Genomic DNA, 18,989 nt, shown 5'->3' with positions numbered 1-18,989 from the left:
AGGAAGGCGCATGGGAAGGTCAGGTTAACTCAGGAAGAAGGCCTGCAAGGTCCTGGAGGGTAACAGCTGCCTCAGAATGTGTGCCACAGGCTTGGTCTTGGAGTTCTCTTCTTGAATGGTGGGAAAGACCTCTTGCCCCTTCCCAGCCAACTCCAGGCCAGACTGATGGGGCAGAGATGCAGCCTGTGTTGGCAGCTGCTCTGGAGGGCTCCGTGCTGTCCCTCCTGGAGGTATGATGAAGAGAGAACAGATCTTCTCCATCAGAAGGCACAACAAAACCATGCTAAGTCAGTAACACTAAGCCTGCCTTCTTCTGTAGGCAGTTCATCTACTGGAACTAATGAACTTCCTGCCCCCAGTGGACCCATCTTCCTAAATGGTCTTCATCCAACCTCCCCTCTCGTGGATCTTCATGGTATGTGAATGGTTTTCCTTCTTACATGGTGGTCATATGGTTTTCTTTGTTTACATCGCAGGGTTAAAAAGGAATGCTTTTGTCCCAAGATAAGAACAGAAGAAAGCACAGATCACTTCTAATGAGCACTGTACTAGAGATTCTAACCAGTGCGATCAGGTGAGGAAACAAACAGATGTCTGGATTGGAAAGCAAGACCCAATCCTGTATGAAGACATTCTCAAGGAATACAGAAAACAGCTACTAGTCGGGCGGTGGTGGCGCACGCCTTTAATCCCAGCACTCGGGAGGCACAAGCAGGTGGATCTCTGTGAGTTCAAGGCCAACTTGGTCTACAGAGCGAGTGCCAGGACAGGCTCCAAAGCTACAGAGAAACCCTGTCTCGAAAAAAAAACAAAACAAAACAAAAAAAAAACCCAGTTACTAGTGCTAAAGAATCCAGCAATGTTATAGGACACATAAGCTGTCAACTGTATTTCTATATAGAAGCAATGAACAATCTGGAAATAAAATCAATAATTCCACCTCTACTAGCCTAATTTCTATCAAGATTCCAGCAAGGTATTTAACAGACAGAGACAACTTGTCACCAAGTCTGTATGGCAGGAGCTAGAGTAGCTGACACACTCTTGAGAAAGAAGAAAGTGGGAAGAGTTGCTCCACCCACAAGGCTTACTGTTTAGCTACAGCTATCAAGGCTGTATGGTGTTTGAAGAAGGAGGCTCAGAGATCAAAGGGGCAGACTAATAAACCCACAATAACTATGTTCAACTGACTGACAAAGGTATAAAAGCTATTCAGTGGGAGGCGGGGAGACAGCCCTTCAAATGGCCCTGCAGCTATTAGATATTCTTGGGCAAAATATAAGTCTAAACCTAGGATGTGGCTGGCTCAGGTAGAGACTGCTTAGCACGCCCCAGGTTTGATCCTTAGACCACAGAAGGTGTGGAGGGTGACACAGATAACTGAATCTCACAACTCAAACTTAAATACACTTAACGTTTGATCACTTAGATACAGAACGCAAAATATAAAATGCAGGGGAGGAAGAAGCAGAGCCTCCGAGACAAGGGCTAGGTAGAGATGAAGTTCTTATGCAATATCAAATTCAGTGTGAGGATCAAAACATTGCCTCACCGAGCAGCAGGTAACAAGGGTTGCTAAGTGAGGCTCAGGTGTCTAGGCGGGACAACAGCAGGCTGTGACTGGGAGTCTTGCTTGATCCAGGTGTATAATATGCACAAATACTGTCACCATAGACCACTTGGCCTAAATCTCATGAGCGTCCCTCAGAAACCATGCAAAACACATACTGAGCAAGCAAATACTAGTCAAATCCAAAGAAAGGCAAATCCAGGTCAGGCAGCACAGACAAGAACTGGCTTATAATCAGCCCTTTCTCATGAAGTCTCTGCTCACTCTCTCAAGCTCCATGCCCAGAACAAAGAGCACAGGTAGAGCCCAGGCTCTAGAGTCTTACTGCTGAGCAGCAGTTCCGAGAGAAGACTCAGCTCCACCCCTGTGCTTCTCTGCGAGCAAAGTAGTCTCTGCTATCTGGAAGACTTGCAGGTTTGGAAGACTCTGGAGACCAGGTCCATTTGGCAATGGCCATTTTCACCGGAAACCCCTACAAATATTAAGCCTGGTGCGCCAGGTTACACAAACCACATGAACAGCAGGATGAAGGAAACTCTTGCCATCAGTGAGTGAAATGACTGGGAACTTTCTTCACAGGCTAACCAGTCCGTCTTTCACACTCAGAAGGCACATCTGACCGCTTCTGTCCACCATCGCCCACAGTCCCCCCTGCTTCTGTCCACCATCGCCCAAAGTCTAGATTCTTGCTCTATTGCCACCTGCTTCTCTAATTCCATCTGCAATCTCTAGCCTGAGGAGGGCCTTAAACCTGTCAAATCAGTACCCCCAGCTTAGAATCTAAAGTTCTTGCTCTGGCATAGGTCCTGTTCTCTAATCCTTCTCCATCTATTCTTCCTCTTTCCCCTTCTTCTTGGCTCCTCTGAAGGCCATTCTTGCTCCTTCCTCTGATCATTTCACCAAGAGTGTTGCCCTGCCCAAAGGCTGACTGCTGGTTACTCAGGTCTTGGCTCAGAGCAGAAGACTCTTCCTACTCCACATCCCCTATCTCCAGAGACACCTGCCGTAGAACTACTATCCCGGGCCCGATGACATGCAGTTAGATTGCAGTTACATTGGTCCTTCAGAGCTGCTTTGACTTGGGCCTTGATAGCCAGACCCTTGTCAACTTGTATTGATCTGTCTTTATATGGAACCTTTCCAAGGCCACCTCTGGTTGAGTGCGCAGCTGAGACCATCCCTGGGGCTATCAGTCAGATGCTGCCTACCAAGTGTACTCCTAGGAGCTCTCAGAAGAGGTGTTCACACAAAGATGTCTGGGAGGTGAGGTAGTGTCCACTCGAACTTTCTTGTCCAACGGCCTTCATGCGTGCTCATGTGGTATTCCCTCCTCCAGCAGAGGCTCCCAAGAAGTATGGTTTTGCCTGCCTCGCACCTGATTGTAAAGTCAGCATAGAGGAAGTGTTGAACATTTTGCATCCAATTTTCACAATGCCCTGGAAAAGCTCTTTGTCTATTCATTTGTTCTCTGCCACCCCACTCCCCCACTACATAGTGAAGAAAGGATCAGCTTACGTCTTCGTAAAGGCCCACAGTCAAAGGCAGCTCATCTAACTCCATGGCCCACAGTCCTTCCACTACACTGGAAGGATGGGAAGACAGCTAGAAAGTTGGTCCTATGTTGAAAGATGAAGGTGGATGTTCTGGATGTGGTAATCAGACTGCAAATCATTAAAGACACGTGCCATCCCTCACAGACTCAATTGTTAATACAACGTCTTACACATGGGTTCACTGAGTAGAGAACTGCTTTGTCCCTTTGAGCTGGAGACACAAGCAGGTGGGCAAAATTGACTAAAGAACAAAACTGTCCTGTTGTGCTCTTTTTTTGTGCTCCTTATATATATATATATAATATGGTCATAACAAATGAATTCTGTATAATCTCAGCAATTTGATCCCTATGTCAAATCAATTATTTTTATTAACTTTTAACTTTTAATTTATTGTTTTTGTTAAGCAATATATTTTCCTCTGCTTCCCTCCTTTCTTCTCTCCTCCCCTCCTACCCTTTCCCATGTTCCCCACGTTCCCAATTTACTCAGGAGATCTTGTCTTTTTCTACTTGCCATGAAGATTAGATCTATGTATGTCTCTCTTAGGGTCCTCATTGTCATCTAGGTTCTCTGGGATTGTGAATTGTAGGCTGCTCATTTTTTTTTTTTTTTGCTGTATGTTTAAAAGTTATTTATGAGTGAGTACATACGATATTTGTCTGGGTCTGTGTTACCTCACTCAATATCATGTTTTCTAGATCCATCCATTTGCCTGTAAATTTCAATGTTTATTTTTTTCTGCTGTGTAGCACTCCATTGTGTAAATGTACCACATTTTTCTTATCCATTCTTTGGTTGAGGGGCATGAACATAGTTGAGCACATGTCCTTGTGGTACAATTGAGCATCCTTTGGATATATACCCAAAAGTGGTATTGCTGGGTCTTGAGGTAGGTTGTTTCCTAATTTTCTGAGAAATTGCCATACTGAAATCTAAAGGGGATGTACCAGTTTGAACTCCCACCAGCAATGGAAGGGTGTTCCCTTTACCCCCACATCCTCTCCAGCATAAGTTGTCATCAGTGTTTTTGATCTTGGCCATTCTTAAAGGTGTAAGATGGAATCTCAGAGTTGTTTTGATTTGCATTTCTCTGATGACTAAGAATGCTGAGCATTTCCTTAAGTGTCATTCAGCCATTTTAGATTCCTCTGTTGACAGTTCTCTGTTTAGGTCTGTACCCCCCCCCCCGCCTTTTTATTGGATTATTTGTTCTTTTGATGACCAATTTCTTGAGTTCTTTGTACATTTTGGAGATCACCCTCTGTCTGATGTGGGGTTGGTGAAGATCTTTTCCCATTCTGTAGGCTGCTGTTTTATCTTGTTGACCATATCCTTTGCTTTACAGAAGCTTCTCAGTTTCAGGAGGTCCCATTAATTGTTTCTCCCAGTGTCTGTGATACCGGGGTTATATTTAGGAAGTGTACTTCCCTTTTTCTCTTCTATAAGGTTCAGTGTGGTTGGTTTTATGTTGAGGTCTTTTATCCATTTGGACTTGAGTTTTGTACATAGTGATGGATACAGATCTATTTTCATTCTTCTACATGTTGTTATCCAGTAATGCCAAGACCATTTGTTGAATATGCTTCCTTTTTTCCATTTTATATTTTTTGTTTCTTTGTCAAAAATCAGGTGTTTGTAGGTATGTGGACTAATATCTGGATCTTTGATTCGGTTCCATTGGTCCTCCTGTTTGTTTTTATGCCAATACCAGGCTGTTTTCAGTATTGTAGCTTTGTAGTAGAATTTGAAGTCAGGGATTATGATGCCCCGAGAAGTTCCTTTATTGTTCAGGATGGTTTTGGCTATCCTGGGTTTTATGTTTTTTCCATGTGAAGTTGAGTATTGTTCTTTCGAGCTTTGTCAAGAATTTACTGGGATTTTGATGGGAATTGCATTGTATCTGTAGATTGCTTTTGATAAGATTGCCATTTTTACTATGTTAATTCTACCTACCCAAGAGCATGGGAGATCTTTCTATTTTCTGGTGTCTTCATCAATTTCTTTCTTCAAAGATTGAAAGTTCTTGTCATGCAGGTCTTCCTCTTGTTTGGTTAGAGTTACTCCAAGATATTTTATGTTATTTGTGGCTATTGTAAAGGGTGTTATTTCTCTGATTTCTTTCCCAACCCTTTTATCATCTGTGTACAGGAGGGCTACTGATTTTTTTTTTTGAGTTAATCTTGTATTCTGTTACATTACTGAAGGTATTCATGAATTGTAGAAGTTCCTTGGTAGAATTTTTGGGGTCACTTATGTAAACTATTATATCATCAGCAAATAGTGAGAGCATGACTTCTTCTTTTCTGACTTGTATCCCCTTGATCACCTTTTGGTGTCTTATTGCTCTAGCCAGAACCTCAAGTACTATATTGAATAGATATGGAGAGAGTGGACAATTTTGTCTTGTTCCTGATTTCAGTGGGATCACTTTGAGTTTCTCTCCATTTAGTTTGATGTTGGCTTGCTGTATATTGCCTTTATTATGTTTAGGTATGTTCCTTGTGTCCCTGCTCTCTCAAAAGACATTTATCATGAAGGGATATTGTATTTTGTTGAAGGCTTCTTCAGCATCTAATGACATGATCATGTGGGTTTTTTTTTTTTTTTCAGTTTACTTATATGGTGGATTGCATTCACAGATTTTCATGTGTTGAACCATTCCTGAATCTCTGGGATAAAGTCGACTTGATAATGGTGGATGATTTTTCTGATGTGTTCTTGACTTCAGTTTGCCAGTATTTTATTGAGTTTTTTTTTGCATCAATATTCATGAGGGAGATTGGTCTGTAATTCTCTTTCTTAGTAATGTCATTGTGTGGTTTGGGTATCAGGATAATTTTAGCCTCATAAAAGGAGTTTGGCAATGTTCCTTATGTTTCTATTATGTGGAACAATTTGAGGAGTATTGATATTAGTTCTTCGAAAATCTTATAGAACTCTGCACTGAAACCATCTGGCCCTGAGCTTTATTTGGTTAGGAGATTATTGCTGACTGTTTCTATTTCTTTATCAGATATAGGTCTATTTGATTTGCTTATCTGGTCTTGATTTAATTTTGGTGATATTTATTTATCCAGAAAATTGTCCATTTCCTTTAAGTTTTCCAATTTTGTGGAGTACAGGTTTTCAAAATATGACCTAGTGATTTTCTGGATTTCCTGTATCTGTTTTTTTTTTAAATATTTATTTATTATGTATACAATATTCTGTCTGCGTGTATGCCTGCAGGCCAGAAGAAGGCACCAGACCCCATTACAGATGGTTGTGAGCCACCACGTGGTTGCTGGGAATTGACCTCAGGACCCTTGGAAGAGCAGGCAATGCTCTTAACCTCTGAGCCATCTCTCCAGCCCCCTCCTGTGTCTGTTATTATGTTCCCCTTTTCATTTCTGATTTTGTTAATTTGGATATTCTCTCTGCCTTTTGGTTAGTTTAGATAAAGGTTTGTCTATTATTTTTTGATTTTCTTATAGAACCAACTCTTTGTCTCATTAATTCTCAGTATTGTTTTGTTTCTATTTTGTTGATTTCAGCTTTCAATTTGATTATTTCCCGCTGTCTAGTCCTCTTAGGTGAGTTTTCTTCTTTTTTCTAGAGTTTTCAGGTGTTCTGTTAACTCTCTGGGATTTTTTTAGCTTCTCCCCATTGTGCCCCATACATTTGAGTATATTGTGTGGTCATTTTCATTGACTTTTAGGAAGTCTTTAATTTCTTCCTTTATTTCTTCCTTGACACATTGTTGATTCAGGTGAACATTGTTTAATTTCCATGTGTTTATGGACTTTCTGAAATTAGTGTTGCTGTTGAATTCTAATTTTAAGCCATGGTGATCTGATAAGATAATGGAGTTATTACAATTTTTTTTGTATCTATGGAGGTTTGTTTTGTTACCTAGTATATGGTCCATTTTTGAGAAGGTTCCATGAGGTGCTGAGAAGGTTTATTCTTTTATGTTTGGATGGAATGTTCTATAGATGTCTGTTAAGTCCACTTGATTCCTAACATGTTAGTTCCCTTATTTCTCTGTTAAGTTTTTGTCTGATAGACCTGTCCAGTGGTGAGAGTGGGGTGCTGAAGTCCCCCACTATTAGTGTGTGGGGTTTAAAGTGTGATTTAAATTTTAGAAGTGTTTCTTTTACATATGAGGGTCTCTTGTATTTGGGGCATAGACATTCAGTATTGAGATTTCATCTTGATGGATTTTTCCTGTGACTAATATGAAATGTCCTTCTTTGTGCCTTTTGATTGATTTTAGTTTGAAGTCTATTTTGTTAGCTATTAGGATAGCTACACCAGCTTGTTTCTTAGGTTCATTTGATTGGAATATTTTTCCAAAACCCTTTACTCTGAGGCGACCTCTGTCTTTGAGGTTGAGGTATGTTTCTTGTATGCAGCAGCAGGATGAATTCTGTTTTCGTATCTAATCTGTTAGCCTGTGTCTTTTTATAGGTGAGTTGAGTCCATTTATATTAAGGGATCTTAATGACCAGTGATTGCTAGTTCCTGTTATTTTAGTTTTTGCTAGTGATGATGTTATTGTGTATGTTTTTCCCTTCTAGTACTTCGTGTAGGGCTCAGTTTGTAGCTAGGTATTGGTTAAATCTGGTTCTGTCATGGAATATCTTATTTTGTCCATCTATGGTGATTGAAAGTTTTGCTGGGTATAGTAATCTGGGCTGGCATCCGTGGTCTTTTAATGTCTGCATAACACTTGACCGGTACCTTCTGGCTTTTACTGTTTCAATTGAGAAGTCAGGTGTAGTTCTGATAGGTCTGTCTTTGTTTCTTGGCCTTTTCCCTTTGCCCCTCTTAATATTCTTTCTTTATTCTGTTTGTTTAGTGTTTTGATTATTATGTAGTGAGGGGACTTTTTTTTGGTCTAGTCTATTTGGTGTTTTGTAATCTTCTTGTATCTTCATATTCATATCTTTCTTTAGGTTGGAAAAGTTTTCTATGATTTTGTTGAATATATTTTCTGTGCTCTAGAGTTGGATTTCTTCTTCTATCCCTATTATTCTTAGGTTTGCTCTTTTCATGGTGTCCCATATTTCCTGGATATTTTGGGTTAAGCTTTTGTTAGATTTAATGTTTTCTTTGACTAATGGGTCTATTTTCTCTATTGAATCCCAGCGCTTGAGATTCTCTCTTCCATCTCTTGTATTATGGTGATTATGCTTATGTTTGTGGTTGCTGACGTTTTCCCATAATTTCTGTTTCTTTAATTCCCTTGGTTTGTTTTTTCTTTACTGTCTCTATTTGGTTTTCAAGTCTTGAATTGTTTCTTTCATCTGTCTGATTGCTTTTTATTGGTTTTCTTTAAGGGATTTGTTGATTTCTTCCAAATTTTTGTCTTTTCCTCTATTTCTTTGAGGCAATTTTTCATTTCCTCTTTAAGGGCCTCAAACATTCTCCTAATGTTATATTTTATGTCATTTTCTTCTGCTTCATTTATATTTGGGTACTCAAGTCCTGCTGTTGTAGGGCCACTAGTTTTTGTTGGTGTCATGTTGCTCTTTGTGGTGTTGTGTTCTTACCTTGTCTACCCATCTTTTCCTCTGATTGGTGTAGTTGGGGCTGTGACTGGTGATCAGTCTTACAGATGCCAGTAGATCCAAGGCTCAGATGGTTACTCCTCATGGTGCAGTCAGGGACACTGTTCCAGTCACCCCAGAGGACACTCAGAGCTCCAGGGGGTCACTCAGCAATCCTGGGTTTTTTTTTCCCCCCCGAACCTGCTCCCATAGAGGTTGCTTGCTTGGGGCTGCTCCCACTGAGTGCATATCTAAAATGGATGAGCCCCTGGCTTTGAGTCGCAGCACCACAGAAACCAAGAAAGTGATTCATGTACCTGGGAAGATGGAAGTTCAAGACGAGTTTTTGTTACATACCCAGTTCTAAGACAGAGTGGGCTATGTGTCTTCAAGGAAAAAAAGAAGAGAAATGTTGTACAAAAAAGGCCATGTGAGGACATAGTGAAGAAGGCCTCAGGAGAAACCAACCCTGCCAACCCTTGGACATGCAGCATCTAGCGCTAGAAGCCATTGCTTAAACTGCCCATCCTGTGACATTTTGTTGAGTAACAAGAACAGTCTACCATGAGCATGAACAATGGTTAGGAGCAGAGAATATTTCTGCTTGCACTTACTTGTCCATGGGTTTCTGAACATTGCTTTATACTTAGAATCCTTATAATAATCACCTTTGCTTTAAGAAAGCTCAAATTATCTTTAAATAACACATTGAAGTCTAGCTTAAAGTTAACCCCTGAAGTGTAAACACTTTAATTTTTTTAAAACTTATTTTTACTTTGTATATGGATGCTTGCTTGCATGTATATCCATGTACCATATATGTGTTCAGTGCCCTAATAGACCAGAGGTTATCAGATCTCCTGGAATTGGAGTCACAGACAGCTGTTGGGCACCATGTGGGTGCAGGACTTGAATTTGGGTCTTCTGGAAGAAAAAGCCAATGCTCTTAACCACTGTGCCATCTCTCCACCCCTGAAAGTATAAATAATTTAAATACTTTAAACTTACTTCCAATGAGAACCTAGGGCATATTTAATATAATTTCAGCCCTGAAGTTTCTCACTATGGATAAAGATTTTTTTCCAGTTAATTATGCATGCATATCTACATTCACACACGCAGACACTTAATTACCCAGACAGGAATCGAACTCAGGACCTCGGGCACTGCAGGTGACGCTTCAACCTCTAAGCCAGCTCTCCGATAAAGATCTTATATACACTTGGGATTGTTAGGAAGCCTTGAGGCTCTCTCTTTACTACTGGTAAAGGATTCTCAATATTCAAAAACTTACTTCCTATAGTGAAATTATTTGCTAATAAAAATCCCCACAATTACTGACCTTAGATTCCCAATAATTATTGACACTGAGTGACAAGACACCTCTCAGGACGACTCATCTGCAGAATGAAAGCGTTTCTCCACACTAATCTTTATATTCTAGGGTAATATCCCACTGGCTTATTGGATTGGTATTATTACTTGCAGGGCAAGGGGATTATTGCCATTCTAACTTTTGTTATTTGTGGTACTGAGGTTCAAACCTAGAGCATGACAGTTACAACCTCGCCGCCTACTGGGCCTCTTGGGTTGTGGTTCCAAGTGCTGCTCCTTGTTTCTTTTCCCTCCTCCACTTTTCTCATCTCTTTCCACTGCTTCCTGACTATGACCTTCCCCTTGGCTGGCTGCTTGGTTTTAAGTGGGTCCATTCTGCAATGGCTGTCATGCAAAGACTGTGTGTGTGTGTGTGTGTGTGTGTGTGTGTGTGTGTGTGTGAGGCCCTGCTAGGAAAGTGCAGGGGCTTTCCTTGAGAAAGGTTCTCAGTTGGGTTGGTTTTCAGTTCATTAGTTCTTAAAGGTAGATCACTAGAGGGAAGGAAGGAAGGAGTCTGACAGCTGGGTTTGTGAACATCTGTTTATCTTTGATAAATGTGTGCGGGGGTGGGGTAACTTAGGAACATTGGGAGGAAGTTCTTGCCTTTGTTTCTTTCATTTTTCTTAGAGATATAACAGTGCCGGGGTCAAGCTAGGCAAGAAATCTACTACTAGGTTTTTAAAGACAATGTCTTCTGTGCACGGGACCTTTAGTCCCAGCACTTGGGAAGCAGAGGCAGGCAGAGTTCAAGGTCTATGTATTAAGTTCCAAGGTCTAAAGGATGAGTATATACAGCCAAGGCTATAGGGAGACCTTAGCTGTTGTTTTTTGTTGTTGTTTTGTTTTGTTTTTTTAAAAAGACAAAGTCTCACTATATACTCAGGTCACTATATAGGTCAGGTTGGTCCTCCAACTTGTGCTCCTCCTGCCTCAGTACTGAGTTCTGGGATTATAGTCATGTACCATTTTATCTATCAGAGAATATTTTTTATAAAGCAAGAAGAAGACCCTGGGTGATACTGACCAGCTGAAAGGTTTCCCAAACCAAATAAAACAAATCATGCCAAATCCAAATTACAACACTTTATTGCAGCATCGGCAAAGGTCAGATTTCTGAAGCTGGTGAAGATTGGGCAGCATTTCCATGTGAAATGTTACAACTTTACAAGTTTTGTTTCTTATTGAAATCTACATGCAGAAACTGAAACATGGTAAAAGAAAGATGCAAAATAGAAAAAAAGATGTAATCAAGTTGTAGCATACAGATGTGTTCTTTAACTAAATTACTATGCCTATTGAAAGCAAATGAAAAATACCTATCCTAATAAATTAACAGACTGTCAGAAACAGACTAAGAACCCTCATTTCTATTTGGGGAGAGGGGAAGAAAACAAAATGAAACGAAAACAAAAGCAAAGTAAAAGCTCTACTTGTTTCCATATTTTGTTTAGACACAGAGGCTGTAAACCCATGAAGGTCAACAAAATACTCTGATCCACTTCTTGTTGTCCTTCGTTCTTCTGTGACATGCTCACTGGCACGTTTTGTTTTCAATGATACTTACAATGGGCTCAACTATATCCCCGTTCTTAGGCTGGTATCAGACTTTTCTAAACCATCTGAATTAATGCTTTGCATATTAACAGTCTTCACATTTTCTTTCACTATAATAGGCAATTTTACATCACTGACTCTGATGGATAAAACAGGTTTTTCCTTCCTCATCCCTTGCTCCTCTTGAAACAAACTCCTTAACAAAACCCTTCCTGGTGGCTTATCTGGCATTTGTATATCTTTCATCATTTTGTTGTCCTGCATGTAAGTTTTTACTAGAAGATTTTACTGCTTGCTCTATACTTTTCTACTGTAGTCCTGGAGCCCCCAAATGTATCTTCTTCCAACATGGGATGTTCAATTCAGAGACACTGTAACTTAAATCAAGTTTAAAACTCAAGTTCATTTCCCCCATACCATTCCCATCTCAACCGTGTCTTCTCCGGCTCAGTCATCTCATTGACGCTCTTCCTGGTGTAACTGCTCAGTAGTCAAGTGAACCTTCTCATTTCTTGACTGACATTCTCAAGAGAAGATTAACCCTCACGTGATTTCCATTACAAAAGGCCTTTCTGCCTTGTCTGGAAGCGTCGGCTTGTTCCGGTGTTGGCGGAGGCTGGTGTTTCTGCCTCATGGCCCCAGCCTGTCCCAGGTTTAGATTCGCAACTCTCTAGACCGACATGCTGAGATGTGTCCGCTGCTCTCATTCAATTGCTGGAGGACTCCACTATCCACAACATCAGATACAGGACCTAATGAAATGACACGTGCTGCTGGATCAACGTCTCCTAAAGGTACAAACAGGCTGACATTAGGAACTTTACCACTAAATTGGACAAAATTGGAGCAAGAAAGACTCAAGCACCAGCAATCACCATACATCAACTTCTCCTAGTAAGTGCTTTTTGAAGATCACACATGTCCTCCATAGACCACACATGGCTCCTATACCTTCTCTGCAGCTAATTTCTCCTCCCACACTTTTGATATGGTCATATGTAGCCCAACCTAGCCTTCTACTCACTGTGTTGCTGAGGTTAATCATGAACTCGTGGTTTTCCTGTCTTCTGCTCCCAAGTCATAGTATTATAATAAGGCACATAACACCATATGTGGCTCTCTATAACTAATTTCTAAGATGCTAAGAAATCAGTTTATGAGTGGTTGACTTGTGTATCACCTAAATGCATATGGAGAAGTCTAACCTATAAAACATCAGACTATAATCTTATTTGGAAAGCTGTTGACAGATGTGATCAGTTAAAATGTAGCCATGCTGCAATAGGGTGAGCTCCCAACATGAGGACGTTCTTATAAAATAAAGCATGGACACAGAGATGCACAGAAAGAACACTATGTGGACATAAAGACACAGACTAGGGTGACACATCTATAAGCCATGGACTGCCAGAAAGCTTCTGGAAGCTGAGAAGCCTGAATATGTTCTTTACAGCTCAGAGGAAATCAACCTTGCTGATTTCCTGGCCTCACATTTCCTGTCTCCAAAACTAAGACAACAAACTTCTGCTGCACTTCCTCATGACAGTTTGAATGAACTCCCACATTATGTTTTACAAACAGCAGGCTATAGTAGCAAAAAACCTTCAAGGAATAAAATACAAACATGGAGAAGTGTATCCTGAGTTGTATCTACCCACGTGAAAAAAGCCAAAACAACAACAAAACAACCCCAGAACTGAACAAACAATGAGGGGGAAATCAATACAACCATCCCCTGAAAGAAATAATTCAAAGATGCAAAGGTCTCTCCTGAAGTAAACACAAAGCAGCTGCCTAAAATGGAATTAAGGCCGGGCGGTGGTGGCGCACGCCTTTAATCCCAGCACTCGGGAGGCAGAGGCAGGCGGATCTCTGGGAGTTCGAGGCCAGCCTGGTCTACAAGAGCTAGTTCCGGGACAGGCTCCAAAACCACTGAGAAACCCTGTCTCCAAAAACAAAAAAACAAAAAAACAAAAAACAAAAAAAAATGGAATTAAGTTCAACGGATGAGAGAAGAAAATGTTAAAAAGCTTTGTAAGACAGACTTCAGACTTTTAGTAGAGTGACTAGCTTATAGGCAAAGAATCACCCTGAGTGATTGATGCTAAGAGCTGAAAAAAGTATTTCTAATGCACACTTGGGCTGTTATTCTAGGAGGTACACTATTTCATAGTAAGTTCCTACATGGAGTATGGTGGAACAACATAATTCTAATCTCTGTACTGGAATTAGGAGAGTTGAAGGCCTTCCTGAGCTGCACATAGGGAGAATCGGTCTCAAAAAACAAGAACAATGGGTTAGGGGTTTAACTCAATGGGAGAACACATGCCTAGCAATGTGTGTGTGAGAAGGGTATACAATAAAAGCTTAAGCCAGCTATCCTAGTTGCTTGAAAAGATGAGATGGGAAAACTAAGCTTGGGACTAAATGAACCTAGACAACACAGCAACACCGTCTCATTATGAAAACAAGAGTGGGCAAGATGCATTTCAGTAAGTAACTGATGTGCATCTGTAAAGTTTGAGCAGCACTGGAATAATCCACATGAAACTGAAGCATTCACTTTCTTTTTTTTTCCAAGACAAGGTAGACCTTCTCTGTCCTGTAATTTATGTAGCCCAGGCTGGCCTCAAACTCACAGAGATCTGCCTACCTCGTGCTGGAATTAATGGTGTGCACCACCACTGCCCAGCATGCCTATATCTTTACAGCATTCGTTATACTTTCTTTACAAAGAGCCTTTAAGAAGATTTTATGTGAATGTTTTACCTGTGTGTGCCTGATCTTGTGGAGATTAAAGGCGTCAGATCCCCTGAAACTGGAGTTACAGATGGTTCTAAGTTGCCACAACCAAACTCAAGTCCATGGAGAGAACAGTAAGTACTAACTACTGAGGAAAGTTCTCCCCTGCCACATGCCACCTCTACCCTGCCCCTTTAGAGACAGGGTCTTATATATCCCTGGCTGGTCTGGAACTTGCTATGATCAAGCAAGCCTTGTACTCAACAGAAATAACACCTGTTTCTGCCCAATCAAGTACTAAGGGGCTGGAGAGATGGCTCAGTGGTTAAGAGCATTGCCTGCTCTTCCAGAGGTCCTGAGTTCAATTCCCAGCAACCACATGATGGCTCACAACCATCTATAATGAGGTCTGGTGCCCTCTTCTGGCCTGCAGACATACACAGACAGAATATTATATACATAATAAATAAATAAATATTAAAAAAGGGAAAGAAACCAATCAAGTACTAGGATAAGCATATGCCACCATGATAGGCTCAGAGAGCCATTCTTAAAGATGATGGATGTGTTGGCTAGTTTTATGTCAACTTGACATACAAACTAGCGTTATCTGAAATGAGAGAACCTTAATTGAGAAAATGCCTCATTAAAATGGAGCTGTAAGGCATTTTCTTAATGATTGATGGGGGAGGGCCCAGCTCATTGTGGGAGGTGTAATCCCTGGATTCTATAAGAAAGCAGGCTGAGCAAGCTATGAGAAACAAGCCTGTAAACAGCACCTTTCCATGGCTTCTGCATCAGCTCCTGCCTCCAGGATTCTATCCTGCTTGAGTTCCTGTCCTCACTTCCTTTTGTAATGAACAGCAATATGGAAGTGTAAGCCTAATAAACCCTTTTCCTCCCCAACTTGCTTTTGGTCATGTTGTTTCGTTGCAACAACAGAAACCCTAACAAAACATGTTGGTACCAGTGTAGTGGGGTATTGCTGTGACAGACCTGACAATGGTTTGGGAGGCTTGTGGAAGGACTTTGGACTAGAGACGCCTCTAAGTGTTGAGAGATAAGTGGGATGGACTGTGCGAGCTTGGAAGAATGCTGAGAGCAGTGCAGAGGATGGAGGCCTGGCTTGTGAAATTTCAGAGGGATATTTAAAGACTCAAACAGGGCTATTTGTTTTAAGAAGTCTGTGGTTCTACCTAGGTTGAGCTGGGATTAACAAGACAGCAGAACTACTGAAGCGAAACCTTTGCTTTGCTGGGACACTCCATGCTGGTCAGCTGGAGCTGAGAAGTTAGCAGTGATTAAGAAGTAATCAGCTTCACTAAGGTAAAATCTGGGAAGTGTTTCCGCAGAGTCAGTACACAGAAGCTGTGTTCCAGAGGTGGCCAAGGTTGTGCCTCGAGCTGGCAGTAGACTTGGTAGAGTTAAAAGTCACCCAGGTGGTACTGGTTTTGATGGCATGAAGGGAGAGCAGCTGAGGCTTGGCACTCTGTTTCCTACTTCCTAGGAAATGCTTCATATTTCAATAATTCTTTTTTTTTTAAATGACTAAGGCGAGTGTTGTGGTGCACGCCTTTAATCCCAGCACTTGGGAGGCAAAAGCAGACATAATCTGTGTTCAAGGTATTCCCAGTCACAATGAGCTCTAGGGCATCAAGGGCTGTTACAACCCCCCCCCACTACCACAAACAAACAAACAAACCCCAAAACAAAAACAACTAGTGCAGAATTAACTTTCAAGTACTCATAAATACATTTTTTCATTAGACTCTAGCCTTGAGGGTATGGACACTGTTTTCTTCTACTTTTTGGCAACCCAACATATAAGAATGATTAAAAAAAGACATTATTTTAGTTGAGAAAGTCTTGGATATTGACAAGAACACCCGAGAAGTTAACCTACCAAATGGAAATGTCAATATTATTAAGTGTGAAAACATTCTAACAGTCCTGGTTTCTGATGATTTTATGAAAGTGACAGATATCAATACTACAGCATACACTTTAAGCTACTTTAAAGAAAGTGAACAGGCAGGAAACTAATATTTTTCACTGCCTCTAATTTTTTTTGCTTCTTATTTTTATTTTTTTGAGCTATACATTTTTTCCCACTCCCCTCTCTTCCCTTCTACTCTCTCCAGCGACCCCCATGCTCCTGATTTACTCAGGAGATCTTGTCTTTTTTTCCTTCCTATGTAGATACATGTATGCCTCTCTTAGGGTCTTGTCTAGGTGCTCTGGGGTTGTGGACTATAGGCTGGTTTTTCTTTGCTTTAAGTCTAAAAGCCACTCACTTACGAGTTGAGTACATATGATCTTTGTCTTTCTGTGTCTGGGTTACCTCACTCAATATGTTTTTTTCTAGATCCATCCATTTGCCTGCAAATTTCAAGATATTAACGCAAAAAAAATCAGTAGCCCTCCTTTATACAGATGATAAACGGGCTGAGAAAGAAATCAGAAAAACATCTGCCTTTACAATAGCCACAAATAATAAAATATCTTGGGATAACTCTAACCAAACAAGTGAAAGACCTGTATGACAAGAACTTTAAATCTTTGAAGAAAGAAATTGATAAAGACACCAGAAAATGTAAAGATCTCCCATGCTCTTGGGTAGGTAGAATTAACATAGTAAAAATGGCAATTTTAACAAAAGTAATCTACAGATTCAATGCAATTCCCATCAAAATTCTTCACAGACCTTGAAAGAACAATATTCAACTTCATATGGAAAAACAAAATACCCAGGATAGCCAAAACCATCCTGTACAATAAAGGAACTTCTGGAGGCATCACAATCCCTGACTTCAAACTCTTAAAACTATTTTGTATGTTCAGCAGTGATGTAACAGGCTAATCCCAAACTCAATTTTTCACAAAAACATTAACAGGAACCCTTATGAGGAGGAATCAAATGAAGGCTGTTTACCTCCCACCAGTCTTAAAGATTAGATCTGCATTAGGTGCTCCCTTTGGATGTTGGTAACGAGGCCGCCGCTCACGATTGGTGTTTGCTGGAGCTGGGCGTTGTGCAAGAGACTGCAACATTTCTGTGATTAGAGAAAAATGCTGTTAACTCTTGTAAATATATGTTTCTACAAATGCACAAAAAACCAGATCAAGTTCATTGGTGTTTATATGTAGGTAGCAACTTTCAAAAAACATTTAGGCTAATGATTATGAAGTATTGAAAGCATGAAAAGGTAAAGGAAGTAACAACCTTGATAGCTAGGATAACATACAGGGTTTTTTTTTCCCTCAGGCACTGTCCATCCTGTTTTTCAACATGGTCTCTTACTGGGACTTGGGCCTTGCCTATTACTTGAGGTTGGCTGGCCAGCAAGCCCCAGAGATCTGCCTCTCTAACACTGGGGTTACAAACATTAATCACCACACCTGTTTTTTTTTTTTTTTTTTTTTTTTAAATGTGTGTGCTGGGAATTCCAACTCAAGCACTCATGCTTGCACAGTAAACACTTTTTTTTTTTTTAAAGATTTATTTACAGCCAGGTAGTGGCGGTGCACGCCTTTAATCCCAGCACTTGGGTGGGAGGCAGAGGCAAAGGGACAACAGGATCTCTGTGAGTTCGAGTGCGTCACCACTGCCCGGCTGAGATAAGAGTCTTATTATGTAGCCCAGGCTGCCCTTAAATGTATGGTGACCCTCCTGCCTCAGTCTCCAGAGTGATGGCACTGGAAGTCTATGGGCTATAAATTATTTTATACCTTGATAATCTTCTTGCTCTTGTCGTTCATTGATATCTAATGTGAGCTTTTTCATTCTCATCCTCTCTTCTTGTTCTGCTTGTTGCTGGTTCCAATGATTTGCAGCAAGTTGGGACGACATGGGCACATTAAGAATTTTAAACTGGAGGAAAAATAACATTGGAATCACAAATAGCCTGATAAAATAGTTAAGAAATATATTAGTTTAGAAAACAATACTGTCAGGCTGAACAGTGGTAGTGCACTCCTTTAAATCTGAGCACTTGGGAGGCAGCAGTAGGTAGATCTCTGTGAGTTTGAGGCTAGCCTGGTCTACAAAGTTAGTTCTAGGACAGCCAAGACTACACAAAGGAACCCTGTCAAAAAAAAAAAAAAAAACCAAAACAACCCAATCTATCCTTCACTATAAATCAGACTTTTCCAAAAGATACTTGAAGTGGAAGGCCACTAAGTTTGACTGAATTCATAAATATCAGTTCTTTGGAAGCATACACCTAGAGACAGAACAACTTTTCATCCTGCAGACCCCTCATGTGAACAACTTTCAAAAGGCTTTTATAGATCAAAATGAAAGGCATATTCCTTACATTTCTACTTGCCTCCCAAACTATATATGGCAAATCTACCCATCTTCAGCATTCTGAGCACTTCTTTGTTTCGAGGATGAGAATGAAGTATCTCATCCTGAGATCCTGTTCCCTTTTTTGGAATGTTTGTTCTAAGCAAGATGTTTCTAGCTTAGGAATGCATATGGCAGACAAACCTAAAACAAAAATCTATAAAATTATGGCTCATGGCTCCCTGGGAAATTTTTTAAGTAGGCTATGCTAACCAGCAAGCATAAAACATTTAGGTATCTCATAACCTAAATTCTCTGTTGCACTATCATAAGAGACCTCATCAATAACTCCAGATCAAAGGTGTGATCACTTA

General features: G+C 40.5%; 1 protein-coding gene across 4 annotated transcripts in view; it reads right to left on the bottom strand.

Annotated features, from left to right (window-relative positions):
* Positions 1–11,091: 11,091 nt before the first annotated feature.
* Positions 11,092–18,989, bottom strand: part of Upf2 (UPF2 regulator of nonsense mediated mRNA decay) — a 109,115-nt gene continuing 101,217 nt past the window's right edge. For 2 of the 4 annotated variants that reach the window (XM_057787664.1, XM_057787665.1), the window contains exons 20-22: positions 18,057–18,198; positions 17,260–17,380; positions 11,092–12,373 (exon numbers count right to left, since the gene is read on the bottom strand). In XM_057787664.1, coding sequence (XP_057643647.1) covers positions 12,364–12,373; positions 17,260–17,380; positions 18,057–18,198 — 273 coding nt within the window. In that variant the 3' untranslated portion in view covers positions 11,092–12,363. Of the gene's footprint in view, positions 12,374–17,255; positions 17,381–18,056; positions 18,199–18,989 lie in introns of those variants that run through there. The other 2 variants (XM_057787666.1, XM_057787667.1) reach the window with 1 other exon arrangement.

The sequence above is a fragment of the Chionomys nivalis genome, chromosome 13, assembly GCF_950005125.1.
Source record: "Chionomys nivalis chromosome 13, mChiNiv1.1, whole genome shotgun sequence".
NCBI lineage: Eukaryota > Metazoa > Chordata > Mammalia > Rodentia > Cricetidae > Chionomys > Chionomys nivalis.
Note: the sequence above shows the minus strand (reverse complement) of the source record. Positions and strands in the feature narration are given on the sequence as shown.